We start from the raw sequence: 26,005 nt of genomic DNA, 5'->3' as shown, positions 1-26,005 counted from the left end.
GAAAGAGAGGTGGTTTATAGAGAGCAAGCCTTTAATGAAACATTGCCCAAGACTATACAGTGGGACAACAAACAAGGTGTATAGCACACTAGCTGGACTGCCAACATTTCCCAGTTGGCTTACAGCAATTATAGGGGACAGAATGAGAAAGCTATACAAATCTTGGTTAGTCACGTGAGTGGGATTCCTAGCTTTTTATGTTCTAGTCTTCGGATTAATCCAGGCATCTGCTTAAGTATAGATCAAAAGGGGCTCCATCACAGAGTCTCCTGTGTTGACACCCTAAGATCTGCAACAAATGGTCTGGCAATTACATACTTTTCTAATCACAATTTTTCCAGTTTTCTGGTTTCTCTCAGAAAGGGTAATTTAAGTAATTTATAAAAGAATATAACCAGCAACTTCCATTCCTTACATTTGTCCCTACCTCACTATCAGTAGAGGTAAGGTAATTTACAAGGAAATGTGGCCTGGCAGCTTCTAATACATGAGCTCTCCCTACCTCACCAAGATTAGCAGACAACATAGCAGGCCACTAGTTCAAGTCCAGGAATAATCCCAAGATCGGCAGACAACATGGCAGGCCGCTGATATAAAGACTCAGCCAAATGCAGGATTCAGATATGCCAAAAACTCCAGACCTTTCCAAAGCTTCTCCGTACATACTAGAAGCAGGCCAAACCCCAAAGGCAGCTCCCTAGCTTCTCACAGCAGATTTCATCATCTCATCATGAGGAATACTACACCCATCTGCCCAGCCACTCAAAGCGATGGCCTAGCCAAGTTGACACACAACCTTAACTACCTTAGCCTATAAGGAAGACCAGTTAATACTACTATTATTAAAATTTATGCACCAACCACCAAAGCTGAAGACTAAGAAACTGAAGATTTTTACCAACTTCTGTGGTCTAAAATAGACCAAACATGCAATCAAAATGTCTTGATTATTACTGGTGATTAGAATGTGAAAGTTGGAAACAAAGAATAACTAGTAGTTGCAAAATAATGGCCTGGGTGAAATAAATGATGCTGATGATCACATGATAGAATTTTGCAAAATCAACTACTTATTCATTGTAAATACCTTTTTTCAACAACATAAACAGCAGCTATACACATGGACCTCACCAGATGGAATACACAGGAATCAGATCAACTGTATCTGTGGAAAGAGGCAATGGAGTTCAGTATCTTCAACCAAAACAAGACCAGGCACTGACTGTGGAATAGACCATCAATTGCTCTTATGCAAGTTCAAGTTGAAGCTGAAGAAAATTAAAACAAGTCCACGAAGTCATTGCATTGTGGGAAATTGCAGTCAGTGTCATGAGACAAAGTGTATGTGTGTGAGCTGCTGTATGGAAAGTGAATTAGCTTTATAAACCTTCACCCAAATCACAATAAAAGTTAAAAAAAAAAGTCCACAAGAACCAAAATACAACCTTGATTATATCCCACCTGAATTTAGAGACCATCTGAAGAATAGATTTTCTGCATTGAACACCAGCGACCAAAAACCAGACAAGTTGTGGGATGACATCAAAAACATCATACATGAAGAAAGCAAATGGTCATTAAAAAGGCAGGAAAAGAAGGAAAGACCAAAATGGATGTCAGAAGAGACTCTGAAACTTGCTCCTGTGTGGAGAGTACCTAAAGCAAATGGAAGAAACGATCACATAAAAGAGTTGTTGAACAGAAGATTTCAAAGGGCTGCTCAAGAAGACAAAGTAAAGTGTTTTAATGAAATGTGCGAAGACCTGAAGTTAGAAAACCAAAAGAGAAGAACATGCTTAACATTTCTCATGCTGAAAGAACTGAAGAAAAAAAATTTCAAGGGTCAAGTTGCAATACTGAAGGATTTTATGGGCAAAATATTAAATGAGACAGGAAGCATAAAAAGAAAATGGAGGGAATACACAGAGTCACTGTACCAAAGAGGACTGGTCAATTTTCTGCTATGTTAGGAGGTAGCATATGATCAAAAACCAATGGTACTGAAGGAAGAAGTTGAAGGAATTGGCAAAAAACAAGGAGTTGACAAAATACCCATTGAGATGTTTCAAAAAATGGATGTAGCACTGGAGGCACTTACTCGTTTATGCCAGGAAATTTGGAAGACAGCTACCTAGCCAACTGACTGGAAGAGATCCATATTTGTGCCCATTCCAAAGAAAGGTGATCCAGCAGAAGTAAAATTTTGCTGAAAATAATTCAAAAATGGTCACAGCAGTACATTGACAGGCAACTTCCAGAAATCCAAGCTGGATTCAGAAGAGGACATGGAATGAGGGATATCACTGCTGATGCCAGATAGATCTTGGCTGAAAGCAAAGAATATCAGAAAGATGTTTACCTGTGTTTTATTGACTGCAAAGGCATTCGACTATGTGGATCATAACAAATTATAGATAACATTGAGAAGAATGGGAATTCCAGAACTGTTACTTGTGCTCATGAGGAATCTGTACATACACCAAGAAGCTGTCATTCAAACAGAGCAAGGAGATACTGCATGGTTTAAAATCAGGAAGGGTATGCATCAGGGCTGTATCCTGATGCATCCTTTTCACGACACTTATTCAATCAGTATGCTGAGCAAATAATCTGAGAAGCTGCACTATATGAAGAACGTGGCATCAGGATTAGAGGAAAACTCATTAATATCCTGTGACATGCAAATTACACAACTTTGCTTTCTGTTAGTGAAGATGACTTGAAGCACTTACTGATGAAGACCAAAGACTACAGTCTTCAGTATGGATTATATCTCAGCATAAAGAAACAAAAATCTTCACAACTGGATCAATAAGCAGCATCACAATAAATAAGAGAAAAGATTGAAGGTGTCAGGGATTTCATTTTACTTGGATCCACAATCAACTCCCATGGAAGCAGCATCAGTGCTTCCAGACAACATAGTGCACTGGGCAAATCTGCTGCAAAAGATCTCTTTAAAATGTTAAAAAGCAAAGATACCATTTTGTAGACTAAGGTGTGCCTAATGCAAGCCATGGTGTTTTCAGTAGCTTCATATGCATGTGAAAGCTAGACAATGAATAAGGAAGACTGAAAAAGAGTTGATGCCTTTGAATTGTAGTGTTGAAAATACCATAGACTGCCAGAAGAACAAACAAATCTGTCCTGGAAGAAATGCAGCTGGAATGTTCATTGGAGGTGAGAATTGCCAGACTCCATCTCACCTACTTTGGTCATGTTGTTAGAAGACACCATTCCCTGGGGAAGGACATCATGCTCAGTAAAGTAGAGGGTCAGCGAAAGAGGGGAAGACCCTCAACAAGATGGATTGACACAGTGGCCGCAACGATGGGTTCAAGTATAGCAAGTATTATGAAGATGGCACACAACTGAGCAGTGTTTCCTTCTGTTGTACATGAAGTCTCTATGAGTGGGAGCTGACTCAACAGCACCTAAAAACAACCACCACCACAGTTTCTACAAAAAGAATATTCCAAATATTCTACAGCAAATAAAATGAGTCAGAGAACTCTGTTGTTTCAACAGTCAAAGTAAAATTCTGTTGATCTCCCATAATGAAAAATTGACTGTCACCAATTTTGCTTTAAACAACTCATACTTCAATTTTGATGCTTGCTTTGTAGTAGTTGCTATTAGTATGCTGTGCTTCTAGACAACAAATAAAATAATGAACAAATAATGAACAAATAAAAGATGTCATAAAAGAAAAATTTAATGATCAGAAAACAAACATTAGAACAAATCACTCTATTTTACTTTTAGATAGATCTTTCATCTGTAACATGTTATAATTAAAAACATTTCTTTCTATTATTTGCTCTAATAAATTCTTCAGTGATTTCATCATAATTAAGTTGTGGAATAACATCTACTTCCACACATGATAAGAGCAATGAATCAAATCTTTCTTGGAGCATTTTGTTGTGCAGTTTGCGATCATTAAAGTTAGGAATATGCATAAAGCAATTTCAACACTGGGAAACACACGTTGTATTTTATATTCTATTATGGAATCATACCTACCTATATCAGGAAAATTTGTCAAATCTGAAAAACTTTAAACTTAGTTCTCATGCAAGAATGAAATTGTCACACTTTTCTATAAAGGTGTGTATTTAAGCCATTGGGATAAAACCAAAACCAAACCAGACTCACTGCCATTGAGTTGATTCTGACTCATAGCAACCCCCACTGGATTTTCAAAGCTATATACCTTTATGGAAACATATTGCCTCATCTTTCTTCCACAGAACAGCTGGTGGGTTTTAACCATATTTCCATGGGAATTGATTGTAGATCCAAGTAAAATGAAGTCCTTGACAACTTCAATCTCTTCTCCATTGATCATGATTTTGAATAAGAAAACATAATTGATATGATATGCAAAATTTTTAAATGTACATTTTACTTCTTTGTGGAATTGTGCAACTCCCATATTCAGAGATATGTACATAATTGAATTAACAATAGCACTGCTTTCAATGAGGAAGTTTGTTTTGCAAGTTTTAACAATATCAGTCAATTTCTTAAAAGAAAGTCAGCCTGAAGGGAAATGGAAAATAAAATACATTTATATAATTTTCATTATCTTAATATTCATTTAATTTATATTTCCTTGAGGTATTGTTAAATTTCCTTATATGGAGATACTTAAATACTCTGATAAAATTTAAATGTAATGTTGTGATAAACACCCTTTGTTGCTTTCTTCAAAGATGAATTTAGAAACACAATCATTGTTGCAAAACATAAACATTTTGCATGATAAATATTGAATTAATGTTCCTAATACCTCATTTATTAGCATATGTAGAATAATATCAAGCACTTTGTTCTGCACATCATACAATAAAAAAATGAAACTCACTTCATCTGTTAATTAAAACTTTTCATGTTAGGTAAATATTAATATTTCCAGTATTTTTGGGGCATTTGCTATGTTAGTATCATATTAAATTATTACCAATGTTAGTATTATATTACAAGTATGCTAAATTGCATCTGTGTGTATGCCAAATGTATTTTAAAGTAAAAGTTATAAATATTTTATTTACAAAATTTAAGACATAACTCTGTATATAAATGCTATACAGTTATAACTTGATTGAATTCATTGCAGCAGTCGACCTATTCTTATTCCCTTGCTTTTGCATGTCACCTGTGACTAGAGTTGCCATTGGTTGTTTACCAAGACATGTGCAACAGAAAACCTTTGTGTTTGTATCATGGCAAAGAGCATTACAGGCCCTCCTGGCAGGAGTTGTTGGATCAGCAGCTGTGGATTAATAGCCATGCCTATTAATACAAGAAGGCTCTCTCAAAATGGATCAGAGACCTGTTATCTATTAGTATAATCCATCCTTGCCCAGTAACAAGTCATGTTGGACTGTGTACTGGAGTCAGTTGCATATTGGGTGAATGTAGCAAGAGTTTGACTCAACAGTATGTCCTCACCTCTTGTTTATTAGAAATAAATAGTGTACTCCCAAGAGACCTGCCAAGATTAGGAGTTTCAGTTTCATGGAAAGGGACTGTAGGAGAGAGATGTCAACAAAATTATTGAAGGGATAGGGGCCTCATCGCTTAAATAACCTTGAGCATGGGTGCCCTTGTGACCCTACATGAACTTTATTTATGTCCAGCTGTCCACTTGTCACTCACTGGAGCTGATATCAGTTTCATTTAGTGCCCTGCCAACTTTCTTCTCCTGCAGTGCTCACTTTTCCTTGTGTCCTGTCTACTTGACATGTACGGGTCTTTGCTTTGGATAACTGGTGCCCCGATTTCATTGCTGCTTATTACCTTGCCTATAGGGTAATCTGTCCCTGATTATGAGTGAGCTGGGACAAGGCTATCAGGGTCCAGTATTCTTAGCCTGCTGTACCTAGGGTACAGCTTCCATCCTATGAGTGAAGATTGGGTGGGGGAAGAAAGTTTCTGTTCACCTGATATAGACTTACTGCAACTTGGATTTGGGGGAGGTGAGAGATGCTGGTTGTCTGCATTTCTTGAGGTGACACCATAGTCTTAGACTGGGAGTTGGAACATAGGAAGTCCCATGTTTTTGGAAGCACCTACCCAGAGTAGAGCTTCTGTCACATTAAACTAGGAAGGAAATGGGAGCAGATCATAACTCAAATGCTGTAGACTTTATTCATTCTTACTGGAATTTAGTAAATTTTCTTGAATAAATGCTTCTTCATTTACCGTATGCCTTTAGGACAATTTCCAGTCTTCAGATAGTTGCTTTTGCTTCTTTGCTTTTAAATAATTTTCACTAGTTAAGGGGTATTTTACTAGAGAGAGACTGCCCCAAGCTCCTCATATCACCATTCTGGGAATTTCCATTTGTTCCCTGTTTTTGTAAAAATGTATTGGAACATAGCCATGCCTATTAATGTCTGTGGCTGTTCTCATGCCTCAATGGCAGAGTTGTGTAGTTGCTACTTACTATATTCAAGAATTTTTATCATATCAGCATATCATCCCTTCTATTTACATGATATTTTAATTGCCTTTTTTACTAAAATAAATAGATCTTAATATATTTTTTAAACCCTGGGCTTGCTTTGCTAGTTTTACCTTTGTAAATGGGCCATATGTGGGTACCACTGGTGGCATGTATTCTGAAGACATGGTGTGGACACACTCTGGCTGAGGGGCTACCGTCAACTGGGCAAGGCACTGAAGGGTGATGGGAGGTCAGGCTGGTCGTGGGGGAGAGCTGAGTGAGCTTCCTGTGGACTTACACCTTACTGTGCCTCCTACTGCCATTGGTTGTATAAGGTCTGCCTTCCCAACTTGGCTCTGAGCTTGTAGGGGCAGGATAGGGTCAGATACTCCATGACAAGGCACAGGGCAGATGTCACAGGCACTGCAAACTAAGCAGCAAGTGGTAGCCCCTGACACTCTGGCCTCTGTCTTTCAGCACTGCTTTAAAGGACACTGCATCTGGCTGACTCCTGACATTCTCAAACGGGATGGAAACTGGGGTGCCTGGAGTCCATTTGGCTCTTGTTCACGCACCTGTGGTACAGGTGTGAAGTTCAGGACCCGCCAGTGTGACAACCCACAGTGAGTTGGCCCTGCCATTCCCCTACCCTTCCAAGGTAGGGGGTCCCTGGAGGCCCCTGCCTAGCCAACTCTGTACTGTACAGTAGTTCTAGGAAGCGTGCAAGGGCAAGCAGCCCTGGCCACTCTTCACCCTACCTGGGAGGAAGCTGAGACTCAGAGGATGAAGGTACATGCCCCAAGCCACATAACCTATAAGAGCAGAGCTAGCCTGGGTGCCTGGAGAACTGGTCTCCTGAGACCCATCAGCCTGTGGCCACTCCCCACCTAGGCTGCAGCCCTATTCTAGACACCAGCATATTCTGGCCTTCCTAGTCAAAGGTATTGAGGACAGAAGGTGCAACAGAGAAGGAAAAGGTAGGAAGAGGAGGACTCCCTTGGCCCCCAGGATGCCAGGACCCTGAGCAGGGGCTACCATTGCCAAACAGCTATCTTCAATCAGGAACATATCCAGCAGCCAGGGAGACACAACTTGTAGAAGTTGCCCCTATGACAGCCAGGCTTCTCCCCCTCAACCACATTTCCCCTTCTGCCTCCCCTGTCCTGTCCTCCTCCTGGGCCCTCTCATTCTACCACCTCACCCTATAAATATCTCCCAGGCCATGCCCTAGGTCCATAGCCACTTCCTTATTCATGTACTCACCATTCCTCAATCCTTGGCCTCAGCCTCAGCCTTGGCCTCATCCAGTGTAGTGTCTCCATTAAGAAGAAGGGCTATGGAGCCAAAGTCTGTGGCCTGTGGTTCACTGTGTGACTTGGGGCTGATAGTTGCCCCAGGGCTTCCTCAAGAAGTTATAAGGGCATGTGCAGTCCCAGGAATGGAGATTTTAGTGCCATTCTGGCCCTCCACCTGCCTACCCAAGGTCTCACACTAAACCCCAGGGACTTCCTGAAGACATGTGTCATTTGTCTCTTTCTGTAGCCTGTTTTTAAAAACATTTTGATTTATCTGAAAATATTAAATATCTGGAGATACCACATTTAAAAAAAGCAACAGATTTTTAGCTTCTAAATTGGACACCATAGCAACGATGGGTCCAAACACAAGCTAGTGGGCAGGCTGCCACCTTCATGGAGTGGCCCCACCCTGCATATTTCCTTCACCTCTTTCACCCATCTGAACCCTCCTAGATATTTGGATTGGGGCCCTAACCTCTAAGCATCAGTCCCAGGCTTGTCACCTTTCCATGGCCCCTGCCACGGACACAGCAGGGCTACAGGGTCTGAGAAGTTATATATGATTTTCTGTGCATGTTCATTTTTTCTGGAGGGGCAGGTCTCTAACTTCACATCAACTTCTTAGAGGAGCCTGTGACCTCAAAATTTAGGCCCCTCAGGTCTCAGGGTAAGCCCAGTTTGTACTTGGAGCCCTCTCTTCCTCTCATGCCCTCCTCCTGCCCAGGAGCTCCAGATTTCAATCCTTGCCAGGAGCAGAGGCAGGAAGGGGCTCAAATGATGTCCATCCCCTCCTCAAGGCCCCTGGGAAGCTTTAACACATGCCTCAAAATGAGACTGAAGAACAGGGGAAATAACATTATAGGAGGCTGCTGGGTACTAGGCGAGGACTGTAGTCCTGTCCCTCCCAGCACATGCCTGGCCTGCAGCAAGCACCCAATAAACGCTAATTGTAGTGTCTGCTCTGTCTTCCTGTGTGGATAGGGTACTGGGCTCATGGTGCAGCCAAGAGAAGAGATCTGACCTCAGCCCCTAGTTTCCAGACCCCGATTCCCTCTGCCTGACTGAGGGCTGGCCCTGACTAGGTTCTTGGGATGCAGAGGACTCACTCCCAAGCCTGGCCCTGGAAGAGTGCACGTGCTCTCTCTGACCTTCCCCACCTGCACCCTCTGTGGTCCATCTCCCTTAGTGGTGGCAGCAGGGGACAGGGAGAGCAGCAGTAGGGGCAAATCTGCTCTGACTGCCTGCAACTCCACCAGTCCACAAAACCAGCATACACAAGGATCACCCAGCCCACACTCAGTCTTGGCACTCCCGCCATGCACCCATGACCATCAGATAGCATGAGTGTGGCAACACAGAGATCCAACCCAGTTTATTTACACTGACCACAGCCACACTAGCCAGAAGCACAGAACAGCCTCACCACCCAATCCATTTCAGAGCTCAGCCTCCTCATTAACAACCCAGGTTGTTAACACTTGTATATAGTCATGCCTTTCACAAGTTCTCCAAGTGACTCCAAGACCACACTGCCCCATCTTTACTATTTTCCATGCTTGCATGCAGCATCCCTCCTTATGACATGGACTCATGACTGGCTGAGTTGGAAGGTGCTTGCTGCTGGCCCTCTGCTCTGTCAGGTTGAATTTCCCCTCTGTTCTTAGCTCTCCCCACTCTCATGATTGCAAAACTGAAAGCAATCTAGTCTTCAGATTCTTCACCTGCTCTTCCTACCACATTTCCTCTGAATTCTCAGGCTAGCATTCTATTGTGGCTATAACATGGATTTCCATTTGAATTAATGTAGCTCCTACCAGAGCAGCCCACCCTCTCCTACCATTTCTATAACAGCTGCTACATCCAGGGAACTCAGGTCACCACTGTGGGACTCCTGGCTCCTATACCCAGGCTCACACTCTCCTTCTGAGACCGCCCTTGATGGTGTTGTCATTGGTTCTGTGGCCCTGTCAGTCACAGGGGCTGTAAATTGCAGCATCACCCTTTCTTTCATCTTCCCTTTCAAACATGAAGGCCTGTTGATTCTTTCTCCACAGAATTTTTTGCATCATTCTTCCCACTTTCTGCCCTTGAGAACCTAATACTGAGTAACAGGTTTTATGGAAGAAGCTCCTTTATCACCATCTCTACTGTATGGTAGCTGTTCCCATTCTTACTGGAAACAGAGTGAGACTTTTGCCCAAGTCCTAGGCGCTGATCCTGGGGGTGAGGCAGAGGCTCAGATTCTGTGTGTCTGGCATACCTGGTCTGGGACAGCTATGTCCAGGCCTCCCAGCTGCTCCCAGGGCCACTTTGCCTGCTAGGGGCATCCTGCCCAACCAGAGCTGGCAACAGGGCCTTTTTCTTCAGACCAGTGTTTTGTGAGTTGGCACTACTCTCAGTGAAGCAAGGGAATCACAAAACGCCTCCCACATTCCCCTGAAATGGGGAGAAAACCAGCATCAAGGAAGCATATACCATATGCTCAACCTTGGTTCAGGCTGAATGCATATGGTACCCCACTATCTCCAATGGCTTCTGAGTCCCCACTGTGTGTCAGTGCTGCACACCTGATGGTCAGCAAGCCTCACTTAGCTCCTGCCATTTTTAGCTTATGGCCTGTTGGGGAAGACAGAACCCAAATACCCAGTCACACAGGCCACTGTTCAACAACAATCATAGTGACCCAATGGTGCTGATGGGACACTTAGGGCCGTGAGCAGATGCTTCCTTCCACAGGGAACCCACAAGTCCAGCCCATCCCATACCAAGGCCCTGAGGCCTGGGGAGTTGTCCTGTGGCAGGGACAAGACCAGGGCTGAGGCACTTACCTCAGCAGAACTGCCCCTGCTCCCAACACCTGATACACAAGGATCCCATAAGTGCTAAGAGGCCTTGAGGACTGGCCTCTGTCTGATGGCACAAAGGTCAAGGCCTCTGCTTTCTCTTCAGCCCAGCCAATGGGGGCCGCACCTGTTCAGGCCTTGGCTACAATTTCCAGCTCTGCAACTCTCAGGACTGCCCTGACTCCCTGGCCGACTTCCGTGAGGAACAATGCCGCCAGTGGGACCTGTACTTCAAGCATGGTGATGATACCCAACACCACTGGCTGCCCCACGAACACCGGGATGGTGAGCCTCAGGGGGTGCAGGGGATGTGGGCATCCAACAGACAGGCCCAGGCAGATGGCAAGCTGGAGGTGGAACCAGTGTTCTGTGCCCCTTGATATTGCCTGGGACAAAGGTGTAGGCTGGGCTACAAACCTGGCTACAAACACCTGGGCTGACAAACCTGGCTAATTTGGGTCCCAGGATCCACTCTTGGGGCTGGGGTTTGGACTCAGGCCAGGCTGAAGACCCAGAGGAGCCAGAGTACTGGGCTTATCCAAGGATGTAGGGCTGGGGGAATCTCACTGGGTACCTGGTTCCCACAGTTACCATAGGGTGGATGAGGCTTAAGAGTTTCAGAGAAAGCTGACTATAAAAAGTTCTTTAGGTCAAGACCAGACAAACAGCTGTTTGCATCTAAACAGAATGTCAGGAGTCTCTGGACAGGGTCTCAGGGATCAGAGAACTAGAAACAGCATGAATCACTTACAGGAAAGAAATTTAAAAGGATTGCTGTCAATATTGAGTCTGACTCATGGTGATTCCCTGTGTGTCAGAGGAGAACTGTGCTCCATAGGGTTTTCAATAGCTGATTTTTTGGAAGCAGATTGCCAGGCTTCTCTTTGAGGCACCTCTGGGTGGGTTGGAACCCCCAACCTTTTGGTTGGCAACCATTTGCAACACTCATGGACTCCCACTTAGGGTAACCTCTTTCTAAATTCAATACCACAGGGTCACAGGCTCAGAAACACCTGAGAGGTTGGAATCATCTTCCCCTTTCCTGCTTCTTTACCAACTCAGGGGAGCAGGCAGCCTGGGAAGGGGCAGGTGAATCATGAGCAGGCCACCATGACATATAATACTGGTGGTTCTCTGAGGCAACCTCAAGAAAGCTCTAGGGGGTGGCACCGTCAGGCTCTTCACCACACCTGCTGTTTCTCCCCAGCCAAGGAACGCTGCCACTTATACTGCGAGTCCAAGGAGACCGGGGAGGTTGTGTCCATGAAACGCATGGTGCATGATGGGACACGCTGCTCCTACAAGGACGCCTTCAGCCTTTGTGTGCGTGGGGACTGCAGGGTGAGTATGGGCATTGAGGCATAGCATTTTGGAGTCACGTATAGCCACCTCTTTTTCTTAGGGTGTTTGGAAAGATTTACCAAGGTTACGCATGCAAAGTGTGGGAACAGCACCTGGCATAGATCAAACTCCCAGCCAATGCCAGGGGCTCTGTGACTTGACTACCTAGGAGTCACTTGGGGAGCTGGGCTCTACCTCAGAGATTCTGATTCTGTGGCCTTGGGCATGGCCTGAGAGCATGAGCTTTTATAAACTCCCCAGGTGATTCTGATGCTGTAGTCCATAGGTGACCCCTTAATGGGGCACACTGCTACGTCTCTGCACTCTGCTAGGCCCTAGACTTTGTGCTCTTGGATTGGGCTAGCCAGCAGAAGAATGCCCAGATAGGGAGAGTCGGCTGGCTCTTGATAGAAATGCCTTGCTCTGTTGTCCTTTATTATTAGGTCCTTCGTGCCTTAGGTGGCCACTAGAAACAACTGTAAGATAACTGCCGCATACAATATCATCATGAGTACAGGCTAGCCCCTGCCTAGATACAACCAGAAGCCTCCAGTAGGTTGTACATAGACAGGACTGATCATGAGTGCCATAGAAGGCTGACTTGTCTCACCATCCTGAGGAACAGCAGTGTCTTCAAGAAGCTCTAGCAGAGCCTGTCAGAATTCCACTAGCATCTGGATATGGAAGGGGCAGTTGTAAGCGTAGGGAGTAAACACTAGCATCTGGGAGTGCACTGCTGGGCTTCTTCCCTCCACCTGGGTGGTCTGAACAGACCTACAACCAGCACTGAAGGAGCTCCCCCTAAAGACACCACAGAAGAGGACCGGGCAGGGCTTCTAGGGTGGAAGCCAGGCTGTGTAGTCTGCTCAGAGAGGGTGTACCAAAATACTCACAAACATGTGTCAGGGTAGACAGGCAGCAAGCACAGGAAAGAGTGGAATTAGATTTAGATGACAGCATGAATATAATTGCAAACATACCAGGAGGAAGTAGAGGCACTAATTCACCATCTTAGTGGGAACAGATGTAACTTCATTCCTGACATGTATGTATGTATGTATATATATATACACACACACACACACACATACATATACATGTATATACATACATATAGATATATATACATACATATAGATAGATGTATATGACCGTATTGCAAAAGATAGAAAAAAATGAGACAGAAAGGAAAGATTAAAAATGTACACAAAAATGGCAGTAATAAGATTAACTATATCATTTATAACAATACACATGAATTTAAAATTCTTGATACTGAATCAAAAATAATACCCAAGTGCATCCTGTCAATTAGAGAATATCTAAACATAATGACTCACAAAAGTTAAAAGTAGAATGACAACAAAATACATATTGAAGAAACACACATATATACAGAGAAGGGAATCAAATAGAATCCAAGTGTTAAACAAGGCCCATCAGGTAACTTTGATTAAATAAATGGTGCAATCCATCACCTCAATATAGTAAAAACATGCCACCAAAAATATATCATCTAAAAACTTATTCTAAAAAAGAGAAAAATTGAAGTAAATTAGCATCTTTCCTGATTCTAATTAACAAGATTTTGTAACAGATAGGAAAGAAGCACTTCATTAAATATACCCCCCTCTCCCCATGATGACAGTCACCCCATGGTTGCTACTAGCTCCTTCCCCTCAGCTTGTAGTGATGTGGAATCTAAGCTGTCAGCCTCCTCTGGCCCCTGGTGTTGTCCAGCAGCAGCCATACAGAACCATCGGGACCTGTTGGCATCTCAACCCAAGCTGTCATCTGGGCTTCTTTAGTCCGTTTAGGATCTAAGTGAATACCTCAGGACTGTCGGAGACCCTGGATTTCATTAGTCTTTTCTATTTGATTCAAGTCTTAGTATTACCACCCCAAATTCAGTTACAGAATGCTAGACATTAAATAGATTCCCCTGAAGGCCAGTAGACAGTAGACACTTGCCAAAGATAGATGGTCACCAAGCCAGGGATGATGCTTGCCTGGACCAGGTCATACCACCTCAAGTCTCCACACAAAACCAGTCCTCTAGATGACAGGCAAGAACCTTTTGACTAATAATTAGGTACACCCTGATTGCAGAAAAAATAAAAGGTGAAATAAATATGTCTTAGATTAAAGGAAAAAATTATAGTAGGCCATTTTGATATCTACCAAAGTTTGACAGATCAAGTATTTATTCTGTTTTCCTTTTGTCCAACTTCTATGAAGGGCAGAAAAAAATCTTCCTTAGGCAACTGTTTTAAAACTTAGCACTTTGCTTCATTGTTTCTCTGTCTGGATAGCCTCGTTTTTTTTTTTTTTTTTTTTTTTTTTTGCAATCTGTTGAATTTCCATTTAGTATGTCTTTGGTTGTAAACTAGCTCCAACCCTTTTCATATATAGCACATGAATCTATGAAGAACTCCAGAATACAAGTTGATATTTGTTGTTGTTGTTGTTAGGTACTATTGAGTCATCTCTGACTCATACTGACCCTATGCACAGCAGAACGAAACACTGCCCAGTCTTGTGCCAGCCTCACGATCCCTGCTATACCTGAGTCCATTTTTGCAGCCACTGTGTCTTTCCATCTCATTGAGGGCCTTCCACTTCTTTGTCGACCCTCCACTTCACCAAGCATGATATCATTTTCCAGGGAATGGTTCCTCTGACAACATGACCAAAATAAGTGAGACGAAGCCTGGCCATTCTTGCTTCCAAGGAGGATTCTGGCAGCACCTCTTCCAGGACAGATCTGTTAGTCCTTTTAGCAGACTATGATAATCTTAATATTTTTCTCCAGCCCACGACTCAAAAGCATCAACTCTTCTTCAGTCTCCCTTATTCATTGTCCAGCTCTCAAATGCATTAGAGGCGATTGAAAGTACCATGGCTTGGTTAGGTGCACCTTAGTCTTTAAGGAGACATCTTTGCTCTTCATCACTTGAAAGAGGTCTTTTGTAGCAGATTTTCCCAATGCAATACATAGTCTGATGTCTTGACTGCTGCTTCCTCTGGTGTTGATTGTAGAACCAAGTAATATGAAATCCTTGACAACTTCAATCTTTTCTCCATCTACTGTGAAGCTATTTATCAGACCAGTTGTGAGGATCTTTGTTTTCTTTATATTGAGGTGTAATCCATACTGTGCACTGTAGTCTTTACTCTTCATCAGTAAGTGCTAGAAGTCATCCTCACTTTCAGCAAGCAAAGTTGTGTCATCTGCATCTCGCAGGTTGTTAAAGAGTCTTCCTCCAATCCTGATGCCACGTTCTTCTTCATATAATCCAGCTTCTCAGATTATTTGCTCAGCATACAAGATGAATAATTATGGTGAAAGGATACAACCTTGACACAGTCCCTTCTTGATTTTGAATCATGCAGTATCCCATTGTTCTATGGGATCTATGTACAGGTTCCTCATGAGTACAATCAAGTGTTCTGGAATTCCCATTCTTCTCAATGTTATCCATAATTTGTTATGATCCACATTACAAGTGAGCCATTTTCCTAAGATAAATTTCTCTTTCTCTATATATATAAGCTTTACTGGTTTTGTTTCTCTAGAGAACCCAGTCTACCACAACAATGTTGAAAAACAGTTTTCCATTTATAATAGCCAATGCTTTTATTGTGCTTACTAATATCTAAGATCTGTGCATGTATTTTAATTCTCACAGTAACCTTATGTGACAGCAAGGCCAGCTTCAATGATGTGTGATCAGTGTAGTCCTATAGAGCCCAGCATTCAGAAGGGCTTAATGCTTGTTATTCTTAATAATTTATCTTACCACTCAGATTTGGCAAAAATTATGCACATCATTCACAAAGGATACATAATCAATAAAATATAAGTAAACATCTCTCTGGTATTCTTTGAGCCAAGATCCATCTGACATCAGCAATGATATCCCTCATTCCACATCCTTTTCTGAATCCAGCTTGTATTTCTGGAAGCTTTCTATCAATATACTGCTGCAACCATTTTTGAATTATCTTCAGTAAGATTTCACTTGCATGTGACATTAATGATATTGTTGGATAATTTCCATATTCTGTGGGATCACCTTTCTTTGGGATGGGTACAAATATGTATCTTTTCCAGTCAATTGGCCAGGTAGCTGCCTTCCAAATCGCTTGGCATAATTGAGTGTGTCCAGTGGGGCATCTGTTTGTTGAAACATCTCAATGGGTATTCCATCAATTCCTGGAGCCTTGTTCTTTGCCAATTCCTTCAGTGCAGTTTTGACTTCTTTCTTCAATACCATTGGTTCTTGATCATATGCCAGCCCCTGAAATGGATGATCATCGACCAGTTCTTTTTGATACAATGACTCTGTGTATTCCTTCCATCTTCTTTTGATGGTTCCTGCATCACTCAATATTTTGCCCATAGAATCTTTCAGTATTGCTACTCTTAAATTTTTTCCTCATTTCTTTCAGCTTGAGAAATGCTGAACATGTTCTTCCCTTTCGGTTTTCTAACTCTAGGTCTTTGCACATTTCATTATAATAATAGACTTTGTCTGCTCAAGCTGCTCTTTGAAATCTTTTGTTCAGCTCTTTTATCTTGTCATTTCTTCCATTTGCTTTAGCTACTCTCTGTTAAGGGAAAATTTCAGAGTCTCTTCTGACATCAATTTTGGTCTTTTCTTCCTTTCTTGTCTTTTTAATGGCCTCTTGCTTTCTTCATGGATCATGTTCTTGATATCATCCCACAATTCCTCTGGTTTTTGGTCACTGGTGTTCAATGCATCAAATCTATTCTTTAGATGGTCTCTAAATTCAGGAGGGATATAATCAAGGTTATATTTTGGCTCTTGTGGACTTGTTTTAATTGTCTTCAGCTTCAACTTGAACTTGCATATGAGCAGTTGATAATGTGTTTCACAATCAGCTCCTGGCCTTGTTTTGGCCTAAGGTATTTAACTTCTCTGTCACCTTTTGCCACAGATGTAGTCAATCTGATTCCTGTGTATTCTAGCTGGTGAAGTCCACATGTATAGTTGTTTCTTATGTTGTTGGAAAAAGGTATTTGCCGTGAATAAGTCATTGGTCTTGCAAAATTCTATCATGTGATCTCCAGTGTCATTTCTATCGCCAAGGCCATGTTTCCCAACTACTGATAACTCTTCTTTGTTTCCAACTTTTGCATTCCAGTCACCAGTGATAATCAGTACATCTTGATTGCATGTTCCATCAATTTCAGACTTCAGAAGCTGGTAGAAATCTTCAATTTCTTCATCTTTGGCTTTGGTGGTTGGTGCATAAATTTGAATAATAGTAGTATCAACTGGTCTTCCTTGTAGGCGTATGGGTATTATCCTATCACTGACAGTGTTGCCCTTCAGGACATATCTTGAAATACTCTTTGTGATGATGAATGCCACACCATTCCTCTTCAATTTGTCATTCCCAGCATAGTAGATCATATGGTTGTCTGGTTCAAAATGGCCAAAACCCATCTATTTCAACTCACTAATCCCTAGGATATCTATCTTTATGCCTTCCATTTCATTTTTGATAACTTCCAATTTTCCTAGATTCGTACTTCGTACATTCCATGTTTCAATTATTAATGGATGTTTGCATCTGTTTCTACTCATTTTGAGTTGTGCCACATCAGCCAATGGAGGTCCTAAAAGTTTTACTCTATCCAAATTGTTAAGGTTGTCTCTACTGAGGGACAGTCAGCTCTTCCCCAGTTAAATTTTGAGTGCCTTCCAACCTAATGGACTCATCTTCCAGCACTATATCTGACAGTGTTTCAAAGCTAGTCATAAGGTTTTCACTGGCCAATTCTTTGAGAAGTCAATGTCCTCTTCATTCTTCTGAATCTGTCTTAGCTCGAAGCTTTGCTGAAACCTGTCCTCCATGGGTAGCCCTGCTGGCATTTTGCAATGTGGTGGTATAGTCTCCAGCCTCATAGCAACACTTAAGCCACCACAGGATGACAAACTGACAGCCAAGTTAGTCTTCTTTAGTTGTTCCTAACCTCTCTGGACTTGCCTACCTCGAGCAACAGCCTTAAAATAGAGCCACACCCAAGCGAAACACAGCTCCCATCCCCGGGCTCACCTACCTGGGGCCCCAGCCTTAAAATAAGGCCACACCCAAGCAAAAATCAGCCTCCAAGCCCCAGGCCTGCCTACCTCGGGCCTCAGCCTTAATACAGTGCCAGACCAAGCGAAAAGCAGCCTCCAATCCCTGGGCCCACCTATCTCAGGCCCCAGCCCTAATAAACAGCTGCCCCCAAGTGAAAAGCAGCCCCCAAACACTGGCCTGCCTACCTCAGGCCCCAGCCTTAAAATACAGCCACCCCCAAGTGAAAAGCAGCCCCCAAGGCCCAGGCCCACCTACCTTGGGCCCCAGCCTTAATAAAGAGCTGCTCCCAAGCAAAAAGCAGCCCCCAAGTTCCCAGCTGATATTCAGCTTAGTCAAATGATCTCACCTGGGCTGGCTTCCTTCAATCCAGCTCAGAGTCCAGGAGCACACCTTCCCCTAACTGCCCCTGTGTGCTAGTGTACACAGCCTGATGGTCTAGCTGAGACTTCTCCCCCCTCCAGTTTGTTCTGCAGGCATACAGGTGGAGAGATTTTTGGAAACCTAAGCACTAAAACCACCTCTAAGCTAGAGGCTTGTTGTTATTAGGTGCCATCAAGTCAGCTCAGACTCTTAGTGACCCTATGTGCAGCAGAATGAAACACTACCCAGTCCTTTGCCATCTTCACAACAGTGTCTGTGGTTGAGCCCATTGTTGCAGCCATTGTGTAAATCCATCTCATTGAGGGTCTTCCTCTTTTTCACAGACCCTCTACTTTACCAAGCATAATGTCTTTCTTCAGTGACTAATTCCTCCCGAAAACGTGCCCAAAGTATGTGAGACAAAGTCTCACCATCCTCCCTTTTAAGGAATGTTCTGGCTGTACTTCTTCTAAGACAGATTTGTTCATTCTTCTGACAGTCCATGGCATATTCAATATTCTTCACCAACATCATAATTCAAATGCATCGATTCTTCTGTTGCATTCCTTATTCTTTGTTCAGCTTTCCCATGTATATGAGGTGATTGAAAATACCATGGTTTGGGTCAGTGGACCTCAGTCCTTAAAGTGACAACTTTTTTTTTTTTTTTTTTAACACTTTAAAGCGATCTTTTCCACCATATTTGCACAATGCATTACATTATTTGATTTCTTGACTGTTACTTCCATGGGTGTTGATTATAGAGCCAAGTAAAATTAAATCCTTGACAACTTCGATCTTTTCTCCATTTATCATGATGTTGCTTATTGGTCCAGTTGTGAGGATTTTTGTTTTCTTTATGTTGAGGTATAATCCATACTGAAAGCTGCAGTCTTTGATCTTCATCAGGAAGTGCTTTAGGTCCTCTTCACTTTTAGCAAGCAAGGTTGTGTCATCTGTATATCGCATGTTCTCAATGAGTGTTCCTCCAATCCAGATGCTTCATTGTTCTGTATATAGTCTGATATTTCAGATTATGTGTTTAGCATACAGATTGAATAAATATGGTGAAAATATTCAACCCTGATGCACACCTTTTAAACCACACAGTATCACCTTGTTCTGTTCAAATGACTGCCTCTTGGTCTATGTATAGGTTCCTCGTGAGAACAATTAAGTATTCTAGAATTCCCACTCTTTGCAGTGTTATCCAAAGGCACCAGTCAAATGCCTTTGCAACATCAATAAAATGCAAATAAACATCTTTCTGGTATTCTCTGCTTTCAGCCAAGATCTATCTGACATCAGCAATTATATCCTTCATTCTAAATCCTCTTCTGAATCTGCCTTGAATTTCTGGCAGTTCCATGTTGATGTACTGCTGCAACCCTTTTTGAATTATCTTCAGTAGAATTTTACTTATGTGTGATATTAAAGTTATTGTTCAATAATTTCCACATTCTCTTGGATCACTTTTCCTTGGAATGAGCACAAAGATGAATCTCTTCCAGTCAGTTGGCCAGGTAGCTGTCTTCTCAATTTGTTGGCACAGATGAGTATTTCCAGTATTGCATCCATTTGTTGAAACATCTCAATTGGTATTTCACCAATTCCTGGAGCCTTAGAGTTCTTCCTTCAGTATCATCAGTTTTTGATCATATGCTACCTCCTAAAATGATTGAATATTGATCAGTTCTTTTTGGTTCAGTGACTCTCTGTATTCCTTCCATCTTCTTTAGCTGCTTCCTGTGTCATTCAATATTTTGCCCATAGAATCTTTCAGTATCACAACTTGATGCTTGAATATTTTCTTCAGTTCTTTCAGCTTGAGAAATGCTGAGCACGGCAGAGGTAATTCAGGGGAATATAGGTCCCATCCTAAGAAAGGGATTCTCTCCCCTCCTCCCCTCCTCCTCCTCTGGCTCTTCCTTTTCTTCTTCCTCTTCCTCATGTTCTTTCTCCTCTTCCTCCCCCTCTTCTTTCTCTTTCCCCTCCTCCCTTTCCTCCTCCTTCTTCCCCTTCTCCTTCTTTTCTTCCTCCTTTTCTTCTCCTCCCTCTACTCCTCCTCATCTCTTCTTCTTCCTCTCCTTTTCCTCCTCCTTTTCCCTTTCCACCCCTCCCTCTTCCTCCTCCTCCTCCCACTTCTTCTTTTCAGTACCCTTTACTGAGGGCTTACTCTGTGCCAACAAATGTATAAATGTTTTTAAAAGATCACCTCATTGCATTCTTCCAACAGTTGCTCCCCCCCACACACACACACGTCACAAATGTGGAGACAGACTCCAAGAGTTTGTGTAATGTGTCCTCTGAGACTACACAGCCAGAAAGTGGTAGGTCTGTGATTTAAGCTCAAGTTTCTGTTACATATAGGGTTGCTGTGAGTCAGAATGGACTCAATGGCAAGGGTTTTTACTTTAATCATGTTGCCTCCTTTTGGTAATTTTTTTCTTCTGGAATCATTAAAATTAAAATGAACACCTACATTTTACTGATTGTTTTACACCTCACTCACTTCTGAAACTGATTTAAAAGGCTTAAGATAAAATATGAGGTCCATGAAACCAAAGTTCATAAATTTCTACCCAAACATTGAAAAACGATGCCCTAACCATTGCTCACTGTCAAGAACCTCTGGATCAAAAGTCATTCAAAGAAAAAAGTCAAAAATCAAAGAGCAAAATGAGAAGAAGTCAGTCTCTCTAGAGGTGGTAGTGGAAGAAATCTGGAGGAAAGAATTGGCTCTGGCCTTCCTGGCATCCAGGACCAAAAGGAAAATCTGTGATGTTATCTAGCACTCTGGGGCAAACATAGGGGGCAGATCATTCTAGAGGGGAGGCAGTCCCTTCTGACTGCACTCTAATAAGGATCGGTGAGTCACCACCTGCCATCAGCATGTAGGAGTATTCCCCATGGAATGCCCATGGTCCAGGAATGGATGCTTCCAGGCCCCAAAGATAAAGGATTCTGAATGTGCTACTGCTTTCCCAAGGGGCCCTGGTTACAGGCATGTTGCCACTCACTTGGTGCCTCAGTTCCTATCCTCCAAAATGATGTTACTTTTAGTTACTGGAGTGAGAGTGTTGAGAGGCTGGTTGGAGAGAAGGAAAGCAGAAGTGTTCCCACCAACTTTTGCTCCCTCCTGCCCAGACAGCTTCAGACACACTACAGGAGACATTGTTTTCCTCAAGTGTAAAGTGATAGGAGCCCTTCAGGGGCTACTTCTGGGGGATGAGCTATGGGACACCCTGGGGAAACAGCAGTTGAGGAGTTCAGGCTGAGTCTTAGATTTACAGCAGTAAGGACAGAAAGGATATGAGAGGCTGGCTGAGCTGAGCCAGGCAAACTTGGATCAGACACTATGCAGGTTGCACAGTGTCCTCTTATGGCCACACCTCCCCAATGACTGGACTGATGCACTGCCAGGGGAGGTGCCCATGGTCATGGGTCTGTCTTGATCCCAACTCCAGCCTACTGCCACCACATTGTGAACTGCTGAGAAGGAAACACAGATCTTGGGGCTTCAAGAGGGACCTGGAGTTAGAGCCATGCCAGGGCCAGAGTGAGGGTGAGGTCTCAGATTTTCCCTGTTTCCCCCCGCTCCTGCAGAAGGTGGGTTGTGATGGGGTGATCGGCTCCAGCAAGCAGGAGGACAAGTGTGGTGTGTGCGGAGGAGACAACCGCCACTGCAAAGTGGTCAAGGGGACATTCACACGCTCGCCCAAGAAACAAGGTGAGACCTGCCCCTCCACCCTGGTCCCCAAGCGCCTGCAGCATCTGTGCGTGGCATGGCCTTTGTCAGCCTGCAGGTTCATAACTGCTCTGGGCAAAGGTCTAGGAGGTGTATGGAGACTCCTTAGTCAGGGACAACTACAACCAGTCTTCTGAGTAGACAGGGAGCAGGGAGAATGGGAGTGAAGATCACAGGAGTAGGGCAGAGAATTCTGGGCTATAAGGGTGCAGGGGCTGGGTCTTAGATGTCTTTATTTTATTGCAGTAGATACTCCTTCCCCAGCCCTCCAGGCCTGCCTGGCCCGACCTGTCTGTCCCTTGCTTCCTCCATCTCTGTTCCTGTCCCCAGCTGGCTGTCAGCGGGACTCCCCTGGGCTGGTCAGTGCATCTTGAGGCCTCTGGGCCAGTAAGCCTGTCCTCTCTGGGGCACAGGATGGGACTGGGGAAGTGAGGGTCTCTGCAGAGGTAGGATCTGGCAAAATAGCCCTCTGATAAGCCTCATTCCTGAGCTGGGCCTCTCTCTGACCCTTACTCCTCTGGCTGAGGCTGTAGCAACCAACTTCATCCCTTTGGGCTTCCACCAGTCTACTGAAATGAGAAGCAACTTAGGTTCACAGCCCATAACATGGAAGGCCCTTGAAATCAGGTGCTGGGACCACCCCTCTTAATTGTCCCATGAGAGCACCACACCTTCCATCTGAAGATTAAGGGTCTGAGGCCAGAGGGTCCAGGCATTTTGCTGAAGGCCTCCCTCCTAGACATGGACATCTTAGACATATGCCCTAATGGGGTTCCCAGGAACCATAGGAATCCCATCATGCATTCAGTGAGGCAGCTGAGGGGGTGTCTGGTTACTGAAGCTAGTCAGAAAAGGTGGGAGAGAACATTCTGCTGGCTGGGCTGTGGCCCCAGAGAATACACAGTAGTCTTCTGCTGGCCCCTCTAGGGTTGTTTTTTTTTTTTCAAACCCTGGGAATATCAGGGTCTTGAGAGTGACTTCAAGGGGCTGGGCCCTTCTTGCCTTGTCTGCATTCAAGTGGGCCTCTTCCCTTCTCATTTACCTTTTTCTTTCCACATCCAAACAAAGGCTATGTCAAGATGTTTGAGATCCCTGCAGGAGCCAGACATCTGCTCATCCAGGAGGTGGACACCACCAGCCACCATCTGGGTGAGTCTCAAAGGTCTAGCCCTTTTGAATGATAATTAGGCCATCTCTATGCCAGGACAACTTGGCGTGTCCAAGACCTGGCTCTTCTGGAGTGGGCAGAAGGCCCAAAGGTCAGTTCCACCTCCACCTTTCCCTGGCTCTGCCCTGAGTTATCTGGGATTATCAGCTAGTAGAGAGGCCAGGGGTTGGAATCAGAGGACTCCATAGCAACTGTTGTGGAGGGACATGTGTCCAGGTCATGGCCCCACCCTACCACCATCCAAAGAACTGATGACTCCCTATCCCAAGCCCTGCTCCCCAACCATAGGAAGAACCCACACAGGGAAAGGCAGGCAGGATCTGCAGGCAGCAAGGTTCTGGTCAACCCTCCCTCAGCCACTCCACCAAAGAGTGCCAGGTCCAGTCAGCTGGTGGGCTCAGGCAGTGTAGGGACATTTTCAATCAGTTTAATTTTAAATTCAACAGATTCCACATAAAATATGAATATCTGGCATCTCTTGAAAACTTGGATGCTCTAACAACTCTGTATACCCCTTCCAAGCTGGTTCTTCCTGCCGCCAGGACTATGCTCACCCTGGCTGCCCCAGGACCCTTCTTAGTGGCCTCACCCATCCACTTGCCTCTCCCTCTGAAGGCATTCTGGCTCTACCTCCCAAGTGGGCTTTAGGCCGACGTCAGAGTGATGCAAAGACCACTGGGAGGAAATGGACAAGTCTCTCCCTCCAGTCTGAGCCCCACCATCATTACCAGTGCTAAAGGCTGGACTAGGTGAGGTGAGGGGCTCCTAGATGCCCTGTTACAATATCCCTGCCAATGCCTGACAAATATGTGACCCCTTTCTCATACTCAATTTTCTTTCTTGCTTATTTTAAGCAGAAACATTAACTCTCTTCCCCAAATGCAAAACCAGCACCACTTCCCTTAAATAGAAGATAAACATAAAAATTAATTCCTGAGAAAAAGACACTTCTACCTAAACACTATTTTTGACTCAAGGCTCTGAGTCCAAGGCCTGTGTTCTGCTCAAAAGAGAGCAAGTGTTAGAGAGAGTTAAAGACCGATTGGCACCAAACTGAAGTTTTCTCCATGATGTGTACAGAGGATCACAAGAGATGTGTGAAGGGAATGGCTTTCTTACTCTGTGACCCATGATTTCTGTGCTGGGTCTGGGCCCCTGAGAAACATCTCAAGTACCACCAGGAGCCCACATTCCATGCTGCAGGAGCAGGTGAAGGGAGGGGGCTTCCTGATCAGCCAGGCTCTTGGCTTTCAGACATTCTCATAGACATCCAGAGCTATGTGGCTTCTCCAGGTCTGACCAGGCCTCTCCACCATGAGTAATGGGTAGAACCTGGGCAAGGTCACAGCTACTGATAGGGTGGGTAGAACCAGACTCTTCAGCTGGACCATCCTCACCTCCATAGCAGGAAGCCCCTCACCCTGTGTGCATGTTTCCCAGGGCTCTGTGCACTGGTGCCCAACACATGCCTTTCATCACCCTGTGGAGATACAGCCCGCCCAGAATGGCTAGTCTCAGGGAGGGCAACAGTCTCTTAAGTGCCCTTGAGCACCGTTGCCCAGACATCTGCTGAGCTGGGCCTCCAGTGCCTGGTAGGGGCAAATTCCAGAACAGATGCTGGTTGCCCAAAAGGGCACAAATGCAGGGAGATCTAGGTTCACTTGTGTGGCTGAGGGTAGGACAGGGCTTCAGAAACTATTTGGGCTGTCAGTGATATGGACAGGACCCTCGCAGAGGGAAGCTGGGAGAAGTGAAGGCCTCTGGTTAAACTCCTCCTTGGGCTCTGTCTGGACTTCTATGTGTCTACAGGTTCCTAACTATTCTGGGCAGAGGCCTGGGAAGATGTGTGGAGGGGGAATCCTCAATCAGGAACAACTAGAGTCAAGTTCAGGGAGAATGGGGGTGCAGGTCATAGGATCAACGCAGAGAATACTGAGTTATAATGGCACAAAGGTTAAGTTTTAGAAGTCTTTAAGATTGAGAAGTCCCCTCTTACACCAGTCCAAACCAGTCTACCCTGCCAGGCCTCCCCTTACTCCAAAGGCCTGAATCCTGCCTTTGGGTGATCATGGTGGGGGCTCCTTTTGCCATTGTCAGCCGTCAAGAACCTGGAGACAGGCAAGTTCATTTTAAATGAAGAGAACGATGTGGATCCTAACTCCAAGTCCTTCATTGCCATGGGTGTGGAGTGGGAGTACCGTGATGAAGATGGCCGGGAGACACTGCAGACCATGGGTCCCCTCCATGGTACCATCACTGTCCTGGTGAGCTCTTACTCATTCCCGTCATCCACCCCTAGAGGCATGGGCCTGCCTAAGCAGGGGTGAAAGTAGCCACTGTGGTAGGGAGGGGCTTGGAGGGACCCTGAGCCTCTCTGTACTCTTAGGCCACACTCTGAGCAACCCCTCTGGCCTGGCTTGGGAACCAAAGTCTCTAGCTCCATGTCAGAGCAAGGAATGGATATGAGGCTATGAGACAGGGCTCTGGACTCTGGAATCTTGACTCCCAGTGACCTCAGGCAAACTCTGACCTCTAAGGATTTCAGTGTCCCCATCTGAATGATATCCACAGTTACATTTATCACACTCATTCATGTCTAGTATTGCATGTAAACCCTGCAACACTAGGGAAGGGGCACGTGGGGCACAGAAAGGGAGAAAACTAGCCCAGATCACACTG

The 26,005-nt window shown here is 44.2% G+C and overlaps 1 protein-coding gene across 1 annotated transcript in view; it reads left to right on the top strand.

Moving 5' to 3' along the window:
* Positions 1-26,005, top strand: part of ADAMTS2 (ADAM metallopeptidase with thrombospondin type 1 motif 2) — a 374,801-nt gene that overhangs the window by 317,353 nt on the left and 31,443 nt on the right. The window contains exons 11-16 of the mRNA XM_007953408.1: positions 6,932-7,077; positions 10,702-10,880; positions 11,803-11,936; positions 22,017-22,140; positions 23,227-23,307; positions 25,424-25,590. Coding sequence (XP_007951599.1) covers positions 6,932-7,077; positions 10,702-10,880; positions 11,803-11,936; positions 22,017-22,140; positions 23,227-23,307; positions 25,424-25,590 — 831 coding nt within the window. The remainder of the gene's footprint in view (positions 1-6,931; positions 7,078-10,701; positions 10,881-11,802; positions 11,937-22,016; positions 22,141-23,226; positions 23,308-25,423; positions 25,591-26,005) is intronic.

The sequence above is a fragment of the Orycteropus afer genome, unplaced genomic scaffold, assembly GCF_000298275.1.
Source record: "Orycteropus afer afer isolate SDZICR_OR568_19922 unplaced genomic scaffold, OryAfe1.0 scaffold00393, whole genome shotgun sequence".
NCBI lineage: Eukaryota > Metazoa > Chordata > Mammalia > Tubulidentata > Orycteropodidae > Orycteropus > Orycteropus afer.
This window is presented reverse-complemented; position numbering and strand designations above follow the sequence as displayed.